The 18,442-nt window shown below is 34.5% G+C and overlaps 2 protein-coding genes and 1 pseudogene across 3 annotated transcripts; 2 read left to right on the forward strand and 1 right to left on the reverse strand.

Annotated features, from left to right (window-relative positions):
• Window positions 1-335: 335 nt before the first annotated feature.
• On the forward strand, window positions 336-5,042 carry LOC111792137 (uncharacterized; annotated as a pseudogene). The gene is made up of 9 exons (XR_015422835.1): window positions 336-409; window positions 703-801; window positions 918-1,122; window positions 1,201-1,965; window positions 2,342-2,577; window positions 3,366-3,530; window positions 3,652-3,747; window positions 3,848-3,933; window positions 4,336-5,042. The product of XR_015422835.1 is annotated as an uncharacterized LOC111792137 (transcript).
• A 1,385-nt stretch (window positions 5,043-6,427) lies between these two features.
• LOC111797142 (uncharacterized) lies at window positions 6,428-11,338 on the reverse strand. The gene is made up of 9 exons (XM_023680066.2): window positions 11,106-11,338; window positions 10,076-10,264; window positions 9,290-9,357; window positions 8,150-8,203; window positions 7,593-7,847; window positions 7,431-7,493; window positions 7,014-7,082; window positions 6,870-6,915; window positions 6,428-6,676 (listed from the first exon to the last, which is right to left on the reverse strand). Exons 1-9 carry the CDS (start codon window positions 11,137-11,139, stop codon window positions 6,615-6,617), a joined length of 840 nt encoding a protein of 279 aa, XP_023535834.1. The 5' UTR covers window positions 11,140-11,338; the 3' UTR covers window positions 6,428-6,614.
• Window positions 11,339-14,775: 3,437 nt separating this feature from the next.
• On the forward strand, window positions 14,776-17,334 carry LOC111797151 (laccase-12). The gene is made up of 7 exons (XM_023680077.2): window positions 14,776-14,947; window positions 15,028-15,179; window positions 15,267-15,359; window positions 15,428-15,579; window positions 15,690-15,818; window positions 15,920-16,882; window positions 16,969-17,334. Exons 1-7 carry the CDS (start codon window positions 14,843-14,845, stop codon window positions 17,097-17,099), a joined length of 1,725 nt encoding a protein of 574 aa, XP_023535845.2. The 5' UTR covers window positions 14,776-14,842; the 3' UTR covers window positions 17,100-17,334.
• Window positions 17,335-18,442: the final 1,108 nt, after the last annotated feature.

Consider the following 18,442-nt stretch of genomic DNA (forward strand, 5'->3'; position numbering starts at 1 on the left):
GTGGAAGGAAGACTGAGTCCTTTACTTTGCAGGAAAAAGCCCTACCTCCTTGGACGTAAAATGGCAGTGTGATCTCAAGGAATCTCGGAAAGAGTAAACAGGCTGGAGTTATGTACAATTAGATTTTTCTTCAGCTATGTTTTCAAGCATATTCGTTCATCCTCAACCTCTGTAATAACTCGCATTGCAACTCTTCTTGTTTTAGACAAGTTTTATTTGATCATTCGCTGAGGATAATTCGTTAAGCATTATTAGCGTACAGCATGTATGTTTATTATCGGTCGGAAACTGATTTTAAGGCCTTTTACTTTTTCGTGGATTTTCTTCAATCGCTGATGGCGGTGGAAGGAAGACTGAGTCCTTTACTTTGCAGGAAAAAGCCCTACCTCCTTGGACGTAAGATGGCAGTGTGATCTCAAGGAATCTTGGAAAGAGTAAACAGGCTGGAGTTATGTACAATTAAATTTTTCTTCAGCTATGTTTTCAAGCATATTCGTTCATCCTCAACCTCTGTAATAACTCGCATTGCAACTCTTATTGTTTTAGACGTACAGCATGTATGTTTATTATCGATCGGAAACTGATTTTTAAGGCCTTTTACTTTTTCGTGGATTTTTCTTCAATCGCTGATGGCGGTGGAAGGAAGACTGAGTCCTTTACTTTGCAGGAAAAAGGCCTACCTCCTTGGACGTAAAATGGAAGTGTGATCTCAAGGAATCTCGGAAAGAGTAAACAGGCTGGAGTTATTTTTGGTTGCTAGCACAACACAATGCAAAGAATGTCTTTCCGAACAATTGTTTGGTTTGCTTACCAGTACCTTTGCTGATCAACCTTTTATTTTCAAGAAATTTACGGTTCTCTTTTCTCTCATTTATGCGATATCAAATGGATATGTGATGCTTTAACTTCTCCAATAGGATTTCCGGCTTCGCAATTCTAATATGTACGAAATATCGATCCTGGTTTGCCTCTGTTTCTTATCAACTACAGTGTTAGGAAGTTTCATGGTGTATTTGAGGCTACTAGCCAAGGTGACCAGAATATTAGTCCATATGCTTGGACTGCTGATGGCATGGATTATACTCCATATTCTGCACAGGTATTTTATGCAAAACACTTACTGTATTGGAGATGTTTAGACTTGTATAAGATTGTTGGATGTTCATAATATTCAGGATCTCTTATTATTTTGTTGATGAGGTTAAAATTAAGACTGCGGATGCAGTGCCACCTCTTGTTGAAAGATCAGTTTAGGCCGTTCATTTCTGACAATTGTTATGAGCCAAAGCATTTTTTGGTTTGAACTGGACCAACGACAGATAAACAGGTTGATTGCTTTGTTTTCATCTTCACCTATCTTGGAGACTGTTTCCCATCGCAATGAGTGAGAAGTTTCTCTAAAGCTTTGCAAACTATCAATGTAAGAGAAGCCAGCAACAATAGTGAGGTATTTTCTTCAAATATAAATGTTGCTTGTCTAGATTCAAAGAAAAAGTGGAGATCCTAGTTCAAGGTCTCCCCTACAAATGCGAGAGAGGATGGTGAAAATTTAAGGAAACCAACATCTGAATTAAACCTTTCTAATTCAAATCATTCTGGCTACGAGTGGGAGGACCTTTCTTGTACATCACATTCTCCTGAAGAAGAAAGCAAGTCTTGTGAAGCTCCTTCCAATGGTTCTTGAAGACATAGTGAAATTGAAGAATGTCCATTGTTCAAATCAGGAAATGAAATATACTCTTCTTCCTATTCTGATGTCAAAGTTGAAGATGAAGAGTACAAGTCAGCGAGCTGCTTTGGAGGTGAAATGTTCCTTAGTCAAATCTTGAAGATGTAGCAGAAAATATCAAAGGCGATGCACTTTTCAAAAGCGACTAAGAGAATTTGTTAGAGGATAATCACGAGGACATTCAGACTCTTTGGATGAGAATAGGGAACAGTTGTTTAGGAGCTAATAAGGACGTGGTTTGAATTCTGATTGTCAGCTGTAGCTGAGGTACTTGGGCACCCCTTTTTGGTACTTATTTGTAAGTCTCCAGTATATGTACCTGTCTATGTTATTTTTTTCCTTCCTTGATGTATAAATGATGGTTTTCTTTTCACTAAAAAAGATACTAGCAGAAGTCAGAGAACTGAAGTTGTTACACGTAAAAACAAGTTCAGAAATCAACTTATTGCAGCAGGAGCTGGAATGAATCATTCCACGTGACGATGCTTCTTTGTTATAGACATTTGTAAGTGTATTCTCTTTAAATTGGAGTTCTGCTTATGTGTTTACGCCTCTTTTAAATTTCCATCTTCTTGATTTACCAAATTGTGGCTGAATTGTACTGTAATACAGGCTGGATCAAAAACTAAAATTCAAAGTTTAAAAAGCTGTTGCAAGATGTCAGGAAGTGGCATAAATGCTAATAAGAGCAGCATGGAAGGAAAATAGCTTCAGTCAACTAAAGAGATGCATGCAATGCTTGATGAATCTGTATTGATCGTGGGAGGTTTTGATGGTTCTTCTTTGTTATCAATTATGACTTGCTGGTATCCTTCCAGTGATATTATGGGATCTCTTCCTGCAATGAGGTCTGTGCATTCACATGTCTCAACAGCTAAACTTAAAATAGTGAAATTTATGTTCTTAGTGGTGTTAATGGAAAAGTAGGGTATGGTAATTGTTTGTGTTAGGAACCACGGATCTCCACCATGGTATAATATCGTCCACTTTGAGCATAGCTTTGCTTTGGGCTTCCCCAAAAGGCCTCATACCAATAGAGATGTATTCCTTTACTTATAAACCCACGACCATTCCCTAAATTAGCTAATGTGGGACTCACTCCCAACAATCCTCCCCTCGAACAAAGTACACTATAAGCCTCCCCTGAGGCTTATGGAGCTCTCGAACAGTCTCCCCTTAATCGAGGTTCGACTCCTTTCTCTGGAGCCCTCGAACAAAGTACACCCTTTGTTCGACACTTTAGTCACTTTTGACTACACCTTCAAGGCTCACAATTCTTTGTTCGATATTTGAAGATTCTATTGTCATGGCTAAGTTTAGGGCATGGCTTTGATACCATGTTAGGAATAACGGATCTCCACAATGGTATGATATTGTCCACTTTGAGCATAAGCTCTCATGACTTTGCTTTGGGCTTCCCTAAAAGGCCTCATACCAATGGAGATGTATTCTTTTACTTATAAACTCACGATCGTTCCCTAAATTAGATCATTCCCTAAATTACCCAACGTGGACTCACTCCCAACAATCCTGATTTTTTTTTTATTTTTTATTTTTTATTGTACCACATCCTTAGGTAAGTTTAACCTATGGTTATGACATTGCAATTTTTCTTATTTATAGTTGAATAATATAGTTTAGCGGCCCATCAGTGGGTTCGTCGACCTTCATTGAATCAAAAGAAGGAAGTTTGGCTGGAGTATCCTTAAATCATAAAATTTTTGCAATTGGTGGTGGAAATGGAGTTGAATGCTTCTCAGACGCTCGAAGGTGGATCCAAGCGCCATCCATGAGACATGAGGTATCTTTCTGTCTTTTAGAATGTATCATCACAAACGCTAGATGAGAGTTTGAAACTTTAACTTAGAGAAAAGGCTATTGAAGTCTCAACCAATGGGAATTGCTGCTTGGTGTCTCTGAAGCAAGGAAACGGTGTTGCGAAATTCAAGACTATTGTTCTTAGCTTCTCCCATTAGTTTATGCTTCGGTGGTCTATAAACATGGAACTCTCGGAAAGGGTACGTCATTTCAGTCGTTGTATCCATATAAAACAACTTATTTCATGATTGAAAGTAATTTTTCATTCTTATGCCAAGCTTTTAAACCTGTATCTCGCAGGTGGTGTGTTACAAAGAGGACCGAGTTTGGGGGTTAGTCAACCCCACAGCATTTGGCAAAAGATGCTTTTTCTCTGCCGTCGTTTTGTAAGTTGAGCAATTTATGGGCGTTTGGGGAACTAGTATTATGCATTATGTTAACGAAAAGTAAATAATGTACGTAAGAAACTAAAAATATTGATGTGAATTGTCGTAAAAAGTTAGGTAAGGATCGCGATGGATGAGGGGAGAAGCTTAATGGACTGTTTGTTTGCAGGCTTGTAGCTATTCTCCTTTCTAGGGATATTCTTAACTTACTCTGGGCGTAGAAAAAAAAAAAAAAAAAAAAAATCCAGTGTCACTATGAGGTGGGATATTTTCTTACTACTGTTTATACTTAATTGCATTCTAGACTCTCAAATCACTTTAATTACTAGCGATGTAATCTTAAATGAGTAATACTATTTTGTTTTGTTTGAAGATATAATTTTTTGTGGGTTTAATAAATAGGCATGGTTGAAGAGGTTGGAGCACTGGAATGTGAAATCAAGGTTTTGTCAAGCAGAGGCGTGAAGGTTTGTGACTTTCTCCGATAACTACTTCGTAATTTCCTTATTAAGATATTTTAGAGAGTAAAAAAAAAGGTTACTTCGAGAAATTTTATTGAGGAGATTTAAAGAATTTGTTAGAGAGAGAACGACCGGTTGGCTAGAGACAAATAATTTAGACAGTTATTTTAATTAGAAAAAAGGTTGAAGCTTCAGAGGGGGATGGAAAGAAAATATTTGGGGGAGGATATAATTTGGAAAGCAAGATATATAAGAGCGAGAAAGAAAAGGGAGAAAAAATCACATGAAGGGAAACTAAGTCTTAGAGTGAAGGAATATCTATAGTGTTTTATAAAATCATAGGTAAACAATTCTAACTTTTAAAATAGTAGCTAAATTCTATTTTTTGTTTCTTCAACTAGAATAAAATTGTAATTAAACTTTTAAACTTTATAGAAAAATTAAAAGTTAGAAAGATTATCAAAAACATTTTTTTTTATATAAATGAATTCAAAGTTGAGAGAATTACAATTTGAACTATCCTCAGCTTTGCTCACGTGGAAGATTGAAAGATGATAGTTTTTATTAGTTTAATTTTTTTGTTAAAAATAAAACAAATGGTTTCAGATAATCTATTTGTTTTTATATTTTTTTACTTTTGGATTCTTAATATAAAAATTGATAAATCGGGACTTTTGGGTTATTTATGCTATAGAAATTTGATAGATCGTGTAGCTAAGGCTGACTGATAATCTTCTTATTTCTTTCTTTCTTTCTTTTTTTATTTTTTTATTTTTTTATTTTTTTATTTTTTTATATATATATATATTTTTTATGCATACTTCCTCACCATTTCTATAATATACAAATCCATCTAAATGCTTAGCCAAATTTTAAAAAATGTTTTTGAAATTTGAAAAATAAAACTAGTTTTTGAAATTTGGCATTGCTTTTAATTATTTTTAAAATATGGATATCAATGAACATGTGTGTAATTAGTGTTTATATGCTATTATTTAAAAAAATAAATAAGGATTCAATTTGATAACTATTTTTTGGTGTTTAAAAAATAAGACTAACTATTCCCATTAATTGGTTATCCATTTTTTACCTATATTTTCAAAATTAGAATATTAGTTTTAAAAAACCTTTTAGAAAGATGAACCAAAAAATAAATAACTTTTTAAACTAAATACCAAAATCTTATTTGATAATTATTTCATTTTTTTAAAATTAAATTTATAAATACTTCGATTTTCTAGTTTTGTCTTTACTTTTTAAGTTTCTAGTTTTGTTTTTAAACTTGTTTTTAAGAACCAAATCTAGCTTTCAAAATTTATTTGATTTTAAAATTTAATCAAGAATTCAATTTTTTCCTTAGATACCCCTGATAATTTGGGAATAAAAACTTAAGTTTTAAAAATCAAAACAAAAAACAAAAAACTAAATGATTATCAAATGTGGCCAAATGGTTTAATAAATGGTTTTATTATGGAAGTCATGAAAATAAACACATTTTTTTATTAAAAAAACATACGGTAGTCAATAAAAGCTATTAACATGTTCTCTTTCGAGCTTCTCTTTTTAACAAACGTCCCCTTTCTACGTCACTTTGTCCTAAAATTTTAAAACTTATCTACCACCCCAATGTTTCTCTCCATAACCTTCCCATTCTAAGTACTTTTATCCCATAATTTTTTCTTTCCCGCGATCTTCAAGAAGAAAATGGTATCATACTTATTTTCCTTTAAAATTTTAAAAACACAAAAATCTAAAGGATTTTGATAAACATGTCTAATTTTTGTTAATGAAAATAAAACAATAAATAGATTAAAAAACATTATCAAAGACAATACCTCTCCTTTTTAATTATAAAATGATTTACCCTGCTGCTTTCAAACATGGATTGGTCATATAAGATGGTGAGCCACCCTACTAATATGATGTGGACCAATTTGGACTCCGACCGTTTGTTTCCAAAAACTGAGGCAGCCGGTGGCCGTCTCTTTATTAGTAACTATCACATACAAATAACTATAATAAAAGAGAGGAAAGAAATTAAAGAAATCTTTTATCAAAAAGATAAATTAAAGAAATCAATCCACAAAAAAAGTATAGGTACCAGGTTGATTAAACCCTCGTTGTCTAAACCACGTTCCGGTAGAGAGACAGTAGACAAAAAAGAATGACGGAAATCAGAAATCTGCAAACCTTGATCTTCAAAAAGATTTATAAGGATCATCACCTGATTCCATGGAACGCTGGCAAGACAGCAATCAGCGGGTCGCCATAGCCAACAGCTTCTGCAAACCATTAATAAAATTTCAGTAAACTTCAGGTTGAACTAGTTAAGACTTTGAGGAACGCCATAAATATAGTAAGATTTTACACTTCCACATTTTCTAAAAATAAGAGTATCAAACCAACTGATTTTCAATCTTGAGATATCTTGTAACACTTTCTTAATAGTCTGAATAGACAGAATATCGTACGTACCTCCTTCCTTGAAGAGAACCCTCAATACTTCTCCATCCACATTTGACTGCTCAACAATGAATTGAGGGTGAAAATTAGCATTACCATCGATGGATGTTATAGAGGTCTCGAACAAAAATATTGCATCAAAAGGTTCACACGTACCTTTACAGGAAGTTCAGTGCCAAACTGATCGACGTATCCAATTACTTGTCCTTCCTTTATTACATCATTCTGTGCATGACAAAAGCCGCCAATTCATAAACTAATGTGATGTGCTTAAAATTGACACAAATGTAACACTAAAATTGGGAAATAAGGTTCTGAAAAGTCGTAAACATGTTAGGATGACTGAGGTTAGTTAGATCATTAATGGGCCTGGTAGTCCATAGTTAAATGGGCCGGGTTGTGTTCCAGTCAATCTAAAGAACTGAACAAGCAGGTAAAAAAAAAAAAAACTTTCTTATTATTCGATCCGGACTATCCAAGGTTTTCCAATTAAAGTCACTAGATCCTCTTCCCGTAGTTCAACAGTTTGAAAGTTAAAATGTCATTGAAGATAAGCAGGCTTGAAAGCAATACCTCTTTGCAGATCGGAGGCTGCTTTTTTCCTTTTATTGTTCTGCCCGTTAGGAATGATCCAACCTAATGAAAGCAAGAGCCAAATTATAATTATTAGGATTTCTCAGATTTTGCAGTTCTTTTTAGATTACACAGAACCTTACACATTAATGCATCACATACCGTAGGAGAAGAAACCAGAACATATCCTTTTATTCCAGATGCCTCCAAAGCTGCTAGCTTCAACGACTTCTCCACGGGAACATTGGTAAAAGGAGTTGTCTTCTCTGGAGAAGGTTTCAGAGGTTCTGGTGCAGTAGCAGCTGACTCAACCATGGGTTCAGAAGGAATCGGCGGAGGGACTGTTGGAGAAATGGCAGACAGAGGAGCTTTTACGACTCCAAGATTCCGCTTCAAATGCATTTCAAACTCTCCAACCTGTAGTAGATAGCGGAAGGTTAGTCAATACATGTATAAATTGACTCACCTACAACTTTATGTCCCTGAAACTTAGTCCAAGGCCAAGCAAAGTGATTCAAACAACCGCAAAATCAAGAATTTTTTCGTTGGTTGAACAACCATGTGATGTATATCAATATAATATACAAGAGTCTCTCGTACAATGTTCCTTTCATTCTCATGAAAATCATGATATTACGTGAAGAATAATCTGAAAAAACTATTCACGTGGCTGTTCAAATAAAAAAGAAACATTGTACGAAATTGGAGTTTCAATACACCTTTAGTTTTAGTTCAGCAATCTCGGTTTCATCACAGACCTCCAGCACCAATGCCTGGTGATTTCAAAGAGTAAATAAGTTAGTTAAATTCACACGGATAGAATGACATATCCAAAGAAAACATTACAATTAATCAACTTTCATTTGAACCCAAAAAAAAACAAACAAACAAAGAACTTCATGGGAGTGTTGGTGAAACTTGACAACCCCAAGTCACTAAAGTGTATAAAAGAAAGAAAGGAAAGAAGGCCCAAGTGACGCAAATATTTGAGTAAGAAAATTTACTCGTGAAACTGAGGATTTACATTTCATTTTAAAAAGATAAACACTTTTTTTTTTTCTTGTTGGTTGAGATTAATCAGGACCTGAGGCAAAAATATGAATACAAGTGATGTAAATATTTCAAAGTGTGAAGAAAATTATTCCCGTCATAGTAAGAAAAAATAGCTTAAAGTGATGATGCATCAATCTTGATGAAGAGAGGAGACAGACTTCAATGAAAAATTGGCTGGTGCAGATATTTTGGAGGAAGAGATGCCGGCACCTTGGAAATTCTGGATATGAAGTCGACAGAGGTAGATTTATCTTTGAGTTCTCCTTTGTTGGACTAGATTCTCCAAAAACAATGAAGACAAGGGGTTTCTCGATCTAACTGGATACTACCGAAAGTTTGTGGCCAACCATAGTACTGTCGCATTTAACAACAGTTGTTGACAAATATTTTTGGCTGCAATGAGCACAACGGGCTTTTGAAACATTGAATTAGGCCATGGTGAATGTTCCGGTGTTAGGCCTTCTAGATTTTACACAGCCTACGGTTGTCCTTTGCAAAGCACTGACAAATACACTCACAAGTAAAAGAAGAAAACATTTCTCTGAAACATTGGGAATAATTCCAAGGCCTATTATGTTTCAGCAGGTGGCTATGACACTCTAATTCTGTACCATATTGCAAGGTCTATAACATGCGTATATAAACCATGAAGGAGAAGCTCATAACATGTAAATTTCAGTAACTTTCACGAAAAAAGAAGTTTCAGATGAAGTTCTAATGTTTACTAATGAAAAGGGATGCCCAATGAAAAGTGCCTTCTTTTCATGAGGAAACAAACAGAAACAGAAGATTAAGTTTGAACTCACTTCAAGTCCATCAGGAAAAGTTGCATTCGCTGCAGGCTTTTTCTGCGCTGAACCTCGGAGTACACTATCTGTCAGTAACACGTAGAAGGTATAAAAGCCAATAACGAATGTGACTGGATAGTTCAATCAATGCCTATCCATATTTTCAGTGGAAAATGTATAGAACGATTAATAATGATAGTTTGAAGAGAAATATAATTGTAAAGTTACAATTAAGAAACCAAAATAGCTCAACACAGATGAAACACATGCACTACTCGTGCATAATTAAGACATCTTTGATAGGGGAATTTTAATCATTTGGTAATGCCACATCAACTAAGGGGAATTTTAAATTTTCTGCATGGGTTGCTTAGAATGGGGACCGATAGCCCTAGAATAAGGAATCATTTTGGGGCTGAGAGAGAATTCCTGCACAAAAAGGGAAGTAAGAAACAAGGGTTGGCAGGGAGAGTTGGATTTGGGAGACAGCATGACTTGAATTTCTTTCTGATACGTGTCCTTAAAACCAGATTATACATCTACCTTTCTTCTTAATGCAATAGAAATATGGTCATTATTTTACCCAACTGAGCCTAGACGAATGAGTTTATAAATTAAAAAAGATGATGCATAACTATCAAACAAATTACTACATCAATAGCTAGCATTAAAAAAGCATAATATTTGCAGGAACACTTGCTACTGTAATGGATAAGAACAGCTAACGCATGTACAGTCAGAGGAAGAACGGACTTTAATCACAGGACACAACCATACTGAAACTTCAAGGACAGTAAAGCTTACCGTTGGGTTTAGCAGTTTCAGAAACGTCTGGCGTCTTTGTGCACAATACCACCGTTCTCTTCTGGTTTGTTGGAATATAGATTGGCTTGCCAAAAACTGATAGTCCTTGAATGCACGACTTTTTAATATTACACACAGAAATTTTACTTGGTTTCTCAATTAACTGCAGACGTGAACCACCTGCAAAATCTGAAATCACACAGAATAAAATACACATTTTAGATTCTCGTGGTGAGCGATTACTTAAGCTAATCTGTGACAAATAAAGTGAAAAATCGGGAAAACTAAAGAAGAAGAATAGAAGTGTGATGTAATTCCGGAGATACAATGAAGTTTATCTCTACGTTATGTATCCTGGAAACAGATGGTGACAATAAGCGCGGCAATCAATTTTGAACGGTTTGTTTTTTTAAAAATAAAACAAAACAAGGAAGCGTAAAAATGTTTGAATCTCAAGAACCTCACTAAAATGCGATATCGAACCTTTTCTTCACAATTTTCTTCCTCAGACCGCTGATAACCGAAGGCCGAAAGCAAACCACTATCTCTAAATCCACAAAACTAAATTGCTAAATAAGGTATGCTGCCAGCGACCATACCAAGACTACCTAAAGAGAATTCAAGAGAGGCATATCCTCTTCTATAACTAATCATAAAGGATTTCTTTCACAACACAGAGAATTACATACAATGACTGAAGAAAATCCTACGCCGTCGATTATCATATCTCAAAATAACTAAACAATCAAACAAATCGTACACTAGATCTGGAAATGCTACACTATACTCCATTTCTAAAATGAAAATTCACCGTTGGAGGAGCTCGGCTCACTCGTAAATCAACATTGCAATTATACTCAATCAACATCAAACATACAATAATCAGCTTTCAAATTAACATTACAGAAAAGGAGGAAAAGCTCGCGACAGTCAATAAAAGTCTAAATCACTGCACAAAGCAACCAGACAAGTGGAACAAACGAAAATTACATACAAGGACATTGATAGGGAGAAAGAGAGAACGACTTACAGTGAAAAGATCGAAGCGTAACGGAGGACTCCATGGAGGAGGGTGAGAGATGAACTCGAACTCAGCGGAGGAAGAGACAGAAAGTAGAGAAAACAAAGAGCAGAGAAAAGCTGCAAAGTTGTGCGGAGATGCGGAGGCAAACTCGAGAGAGAAAAAAGGAGTTATAGAGTTGTGAATTGTGATTCGCGCCCTTCGAAGTTGTTAAGCTTTGATGTTTCCGCTCATTTTCATTAGTTTCTCCGTTTATCTGAGCTTCTTCCCTCATAGCCGAGTAATAATCAGGTGCCTGCGGCCACAGGGTCTTAATATGTATCCTCAGGCCGCAACTGAGATCCGATTCGGCCCAGGTTTCAAAAGCCCATTTCGAACTATTGGGCTACGACGAAAATCAAATCCACAAAATTTATAAATATTTTTTCTTTATTGTTTTAAAATTTCAACTTACCAACAGAAAGGTTTAACTTAGGATTATTGCAATTTTTATTATCATTTTCTATCCACTGTAATATATATATATATATATATATATATATAAATATTGTTTTAATTTCAATTTTAAATACAAAAATCGAAATACATTGTTTGATAAATTAATTTAGGTTCGATATTTTAATTACATTTAGGTCCATGCATAATTTAAAATATTATATAAGTTAATTATTTAACATATTATATAATAATTAATTCTGTATATATACATGCATGTATTAAAAATATTTTAAAATAAGTGCTCCATTCCTTTTTTGTTTCACATTCTTATTGGACATTGATTGCATCCCAAGGCAAGATGAAAGTCCGCTAATTTAAGAATGATCATGGGTTCATAATCAAATAATACTATCTCTCAGTCGTGTTAGACAATGTTAGGCATTTTAAGGAAATTTAAAACAAAGTTTTGAGCATTATATTCATAACAGACAATATCATATCATGGTAGAGAGTCGTGTTCATCTAACATGACATTAGAGTCATGTCAATAGAATACTCAAATATCGAACAAAAGTATTGTGAGTCTTAAAGGCATAGTAAAAAATGACCAAACTCCAAAAGAAAATGAGTCTAGCCTCGGTAAAGGACGGTTTGAGGAAAAAAAAATGGTGAGAGAAAAATAATTATTAAAAAGAAGAAAAAGAAAGTGAGAGGCAATTTCAAGAAGTAAACTGGGAAGTTGGGTGGTCCAACTCCAATTCATTTAACGACTTGTCGATGTGTTTGACAATTAATTAATTTTTTTTTTTAATTTTAATTTTTGTTCAAAGTCAGTAACAAACTTGACCAAACTTTGGTTAATGCGATTGTGGTTCGCCAATCCATTTCTCAACCTTCCACTTCCTTTTTCACCATGCCTTTCACTTGCTTCCTTTCAAAGACTCTCAACGGTCCTCACACAATTCACCGCCATATCTTTACCTTTTATCCATCACAATGTGCCTCAATTTTTTAAGGTAAAGAAAAAAAATCAAAATGAATTGCAGTAAAAAATACAAAATATATATATTATTTAAACACTTTATATTATTAAGATATATTATTTTCTAAAAAAATCAGAATCTCTTTTTGGCATTTTATTTATTTATTATTTTTACGAAAATTGAAACGTGGGGGTTGGATTGTCATTCCGAAAAACAGTTACGAATGGAAACAGAAAATTCGAAGGAAAATAAAAAGGCAAAAAAATAATTATCCCTTAAATTGTAAGAAAATCGGAAAAATTCGTAAATGAAAGTGAAGCTTTTCTATTTTGACGTTGACATAAATCAAATAATTGCACATTGGTTCGTTATATTTATTTGACTTTATAAAATATTTGATACTATCTTTAAAATTAGGCTATTAAATTCATTGGCCTTCTTGTTCTTCCCCGAAAAAAATAGTTGATTTTAATTCCTACCTCAAATTCAATTATTTCTTCTGTTCAACATACTTATTGGTTACCTAATTCGAGACATTTTTTTTTCCATAAATAAAAAATCTCATTATATATTTTTTAAAAGTTATTGAATTTGCCCGAAAGAAATCCTTTTCCATCCCGAACATTTTAACTCTCAATAATTAGAGGAACGATAGTAAAAAATATTAATTAAAAGTAATATAAAATGGCAAAAAAAAAAAATCTACCATTTATTTTTTGAAAAATAAATGCACAAATTTATGGTTTTTGTTAGATGAACACAACTCTCTACATATAATATTGTCCAAGATCTCATGACTTTGCTTTGAGTTTCTCCAAATGTCTCAAACCAATGGGGAGAGCATTCCTTGATTATAAACTCATGATCATCCAATATCTCTCCTCGAATAAAGTGCGCCTTCCCTTAATCGAGGCTCGACTCTTTTGGAGTCTTAGTCATTTTTTATTGCCTCCGAAGAAGCTTGACTTCTTTTATTTTGGAGTTTTTTGTTCGATATTTGAGGATTTACAATCTATTGGCATGATTAAGTTTAGAGCATGACTCTATTCCAATCTGTTTCTATTTCTCATTCTTTTAACCGTTTTTAGTGTTTGAAAATTTGAAATGAGTTTGAAGTTGGTGGAGAAAGGTCCCACGTGATCAAAAGTAAGAAGGTTTTAATTATTATTATTATTAAAAAAAAAAAAAAAAAAAAAAAAAAAAAAAAAAAAAAACTGTGTATGAGTTGGATCTTAGTAGCATAATTAAACGCGTAAGAAAATATGAAATGGATAAGAAAATGGGCGAAAATTTATATTTATTTATATTTATTAATTGAAAAATTGGGTGTTGATTTCTGTTCCCTAAAGTATTCATGCATGTTCAGTGAAAAAGTAGAGAAAGGGCACGCATGAAATTTTACCCCCCAACATAATCTCAACAAAGGCTGAGGTTAAAATGAATGAGACGTGGGTGTATTGATGGCTTTCAACTCCTCTTGTCCATCTAACATCAATTTCTTTTAGATATTATATGATTTTTTTCAATATCAACATATTTCAATCCAATTTCCAATCATTTATGGTCTATATATGTATGTATTGCAATCGAAATTTCAACCTTTTATTTACATTCAATTTAAACGAGATACGGTAAAAATATAATTAAAACTTATATATATATATAATTATTTTGAATGGATATATTTTTAGAGTAGAAATTAGACTCTCCACAATAGTATGAAGTTATCCATTTTGAGTATAAGCTTTCATGACTCTGCTTTGGGCTTCCAAACCCATGATCATTCTCTAAATTAGTCAATGTGTGACTCACTCACAACTGTTTAGACGATATTTTGAAAGAAAACTTATCTTCCCAAATCAACCTAAGTCATTTCAGCAATGTAACTGTCACTTCATATAAAATTAATTTAAATTAAAAAAAAGGAAATTATTTATATAAATGAAAATGAAGGCACAAAATGTCACATAATTATTGATTATGTTTGTTGGAATTCAACAGCAAAATGAAATGATACTCACAAACCAAGCACAGTCTTGAACCTTTTAATTCAACAGGCCAGTGGGTGTAACAACTTTCAATAATGTTGAACCAAGTTTTGCCCCCCTTCTTAATCTGACTCTCTTTTCTTTTTTTATTTTTAATTTTTTTTTTTAATTTTCCAATATCAATACCAAATCTGCCAAACTCAAACAACTTTCTTTTGTCTTCTTCTTTTCATTCCCATCTTCCACATCTTCTCCCTATATAATCTCCATTTCTCCAGCCCCATCTCTTCGTATCCATCGCTGCACCATTTGTTCTTCGTATCCAAAGCTATCACCCATGGCGCCGCCTTCACTCACTCTTCATCTGTTTGGCGTTTGGCTTCTATTTTCCTCGGCGGCATTGTCCTTGGCCCACCCACTAACACATCGCCATCAATTTGTTGTATGTTTTTCTCTTCTCTTTCTGGGTTTTGCTTGTTTGTTTTTGATGTTCATTGTGTTTGAAAATGGAACTCTTCGAAGATTCAAGCTACCCCAGTGAAGAGGCTGTGCAAAACCCACAATGCCATTACGGTGAATGGCCAGTTCCCTGGGCCAACCTTGGAGGTCAACAATGGCGATACTCTCATTGTCACTGTTATTAACAAAGCCAAGTACAACGTGACAATTCATTGGTAATTACCCATTTCTAATCTTTACACTTGTGAGATTCTTTTTATGGAGATTTGATTGTTTTAGTGTTGTTATTATTGCATTTCTAGGCATGGAATCAGGCAGCTACGGACTGGTTGGGCTGATGGACCCGAATTCGTGACTCAATGTCCGATCAGACCCGGAGGAAGCTATACTTATAAGTAAATAAATCATCACTCGACTCAAAAGCTTGAACTAAAAATAAATTTAATCTCGTTGATTAATGCAGATTCACCATAGAAGGTCAAGAAGGGACTCTATGGTGGCATGCACATAGCTCATGGCTTCGCGCCACGGTTTATGGAGCCTTAATCATCCGCCCTAGACAGGGAGATTCCTACCCTTTTCCCAAGCCAAACCGCGAAGCAATACTGCTAATGGGTAATTATAAGTTTCATTACGTTATATAATTACATTAAACCATAATTAATCGCTCGACATAAATACAAAACATTATTTTTTAAATTTATTTATTTATTTTGGATTATTAGGCGAGTGGTGGGATGCAAACCCCATTGACGTAGTGAGACAGGCCACAAGAACGGGAGCGGCTCCCAATGTCTCTGATGCTTTCACTTTCAATGGTCAACCCGGTGACCTTTACAAGTGCTCTAGCCGAGGTGAATTTTGTAATTTCACGATATATATTTTAATATTTTCTCAATTATGAATATTAGAAATGTAATTAAATGATATTCGGTTGTGTATAATGATTATGCAGATACTGTAATTGTGCCTATCGATTCCGGCGAGACCAATTTGCTGAGAGTGGTGAACTCCGGCCTGAACCAGCCGCTTTTTTTCACGGTGGCGAACCACAAACTGACGGTGGTTGGAGCCGACGCTTCCTACACAAAGCCCTTCACAACCTCTGTTTTGATGCTCGGCCCTGGCCAAACCACCGACGTTTTAATCTCCGGCGATCAGGTCCCTTCCCGGTACTACATAGCGGCACGTGCGTACCAAAGCGCTCAAAATGCACCGTTTGACAACACCACCACGACTGCCATTCTCAACTACAAATCTGCCCCTTGCTCCGCCAAGAAAGGCGGCGTGTCGATTAAACCACTCATGCCTCCGCTCCCTGCCTACAACGACACCGCCACCGTCACCGCCTTCAGCCGGAGTTTTCGTAGCCCTCGACCCGTCCCAGTCCCGAAGGAAATCGACGAGAATCTGTTCTTCACCATCGGATTGGGACTCAACAATTGCCCACGTAATTTCAAACCCAGCCAATGCCAAGGCCCCAACGGAACCCGCTTCACAGCCAGTATGAACAATGTCTCATTCCTACTTCCTTCCAACATCTCAATTCTTCAAGCCTTCCAACAGAGGATTCCCAGCGTCATCACCCCTGATTTCCCGGCCAACCCGCCGGTGAAATTCGATTACACCGGCAACGTCAGCCAATCGCTTTTTCAACCGATTCCCGGTACTAAAGGTTACAGATTAAAATACGGGTCGACAGTACAAGTCGTGTTACAAGACACTAGCATTGTAACGCCTGAAAATCACCCGATTCATCTCCATGGTTACGATTTTTACATCATCGCCGAGGGATTTGGGAATTTCAACCCCACAACTGATACTAAAAAATTCAACCTCGTTGACCCTCCTCTTAGAAACACCGTCGCCGTCCCCGTCAACGGCTGGGCCGTCATCCGATTCGTCGCCGATAACCCAGGTAATAATTTTTTAAATAAAAACAAATTAAAATTCTTCTTTTATTCCAAGTTTTATTAAATTCTTTTATGATTTTTGATTTATTAGGTGCTTGGATAATGCATTGTCACTTGGACGTGCATATCACGTGGGGGTTGGCGATGGTGTTTCTGGTGGATAATGGAGTGGGACATCTGCAGTCAATAGAGTCGCCGCCGCCGGATCTCCCGATATGCTAAGACCGCCAAAATTAAAAATCACAGCAAATTGGAATTAGTTTCTGAGTTTTTTTTTTTTTTTTTCCCGTTTTTATTAGCATTGAGGGCCATAGAATATGCTCTGTTTCATTGTTATCTTCATTTTGATTTATAAAGTTCTTTGCAGACCTCAAATTCTAATTGATTTTGAAATTGAGCTATTGTACGGACGAATAAGTAAAAAATTGAATAATTTAAAGCTGAAAATTTAGGCATCGACCAAGTCAAATTTTAGTAACACCTAACTTAGGTTAACCCAACTGAGAATTAAGGATTAAATTATAAAGAAAATAATGGAATTTTCTACCTTTTTTAATGTGCTCAATATTGGTCAAAATCCATTAAAAAAACAGGAAAAAAAAAGATTGGTCAAAATGGGTGCAACTACTTCTGATTGTTCTTAAGCAATATCAAATTGGTTGAATCTAAGATGAGTAACTTCTAATCAACTGCTAAATCAACCATTAGTTAAGACTCATTTTATTTTTTAATTTGTAGTTTACTTTGTTTTTTTTTTTAATATTTATTTTTTAAATTTAATCAAAATTTTAAAGGACTCTGAGAAAAATGAAATTTAAACTAAAAAATTATCATTAATTAAAAATTAAAATTTTCAAAAAAAAAAAAATGAAAGGAAGTCAATATGATATTAAAATATAGATTATTATTTTTATTCATCTAGTAAATAGATTGATTTCCTTGATTTCTTTGTCATTTTAATTATTACATTTATTATTATGTTCTGTCCAGTTTCAATGTCCATCAAATAGGTTTAAATCTTACATTAATTATTATGTTCAGTTTTGAATATTCAACGAACAGGTTTAAAATTTTTAGTCTCTATATAATTAATTAATTAATTAAAATAATAATAATAAAAAAACAACTGGGATTCCTTGAAAGTAGACAGCAGAAGCCTTTTGCCTACTTTTTCATAATGCGGCTGCCGAAGTGGCGTTTGCAGTGACGCATTCTAACTTAGTTCAATCTTGCCATGTCATCCATGACATTCGACATAATGTCATGTATCAATCCAACGTGGCATTATTTGAACCCTACAACTTGGCCCAATATAAAAAGGAAACGTGGCACAAAAATACAACACAACATCATATTCTAGTGTTACTGGGAGGCAATGGCATACACGTACTACCCTACGTGTGCCACAGAAATCTTAGGTTAATTTACGTCCCTGAAAAAAAATTTAAACTTCTAATATTATCTATTAAATATTTTATTTAAATTGTTAATTGAATAATAATTAATTTAAAATGATTCGATCAAAGTTGATTAGAAATTTAAAATTAAAAACATTGAAACAAATA

This window comes from Cucurbita pepo, chromosome 1 (assembly GCF_057944985.1).
Source record: "Cucurbita pepo subsp. pepo isolate OVF chromosome 1, ASM5794498v1, whole genome shotgun sequence".
NCBI lineage: Eukaryota > Viridiplantae > Streptophyta > Magnoliopsida > Cucurbitales > Cucurbitaceae > Cucurbita > Cucurbita pepo.

Coding starts and splice junctions, on each gene's coding strand:
- LOC111797142 (XM_023680066.2), bottom strand. CDS start 11,139: ATGGAGTCCTCCGTTACGCTTCGATCTTTTCACT. Junction 10,265..11,105: donor TACGCTTCGATCTTTTCACT/GTAAGTCGTTCT, acceptor GTGTGATTTCAG/ATTTTGCAGGTGGTTCACGT. Junction 6,677..6,869: donor GGTTCTCTTCAAGGAAGGAG/GTACGTACGATA, acceptor AATGGTTTGCAG/AAGCTGTTGGCTATGGCGAC.
- LOC111797151 (XM_023680077.2), top strand. CDS start 14,843: ATGGCGCCGCCTTCACTCACTCTTCATCTGTTTGGCGTTTGGCTTCTA. Junction 15,580..15,689: donor CGAAGCAATACTGCTAATGG/GTAATTATAAGT, acceptor TTGGATTATTAG/GCGAGTGGTGGGATGCAAAC. Junction 15,819..15,919: donor TTACAAGTGCTCTAGCCGAG/GTGAATTTTGTA, acceptor ATGATTATGCAG/ATACTGTAATTGTGCCTATC.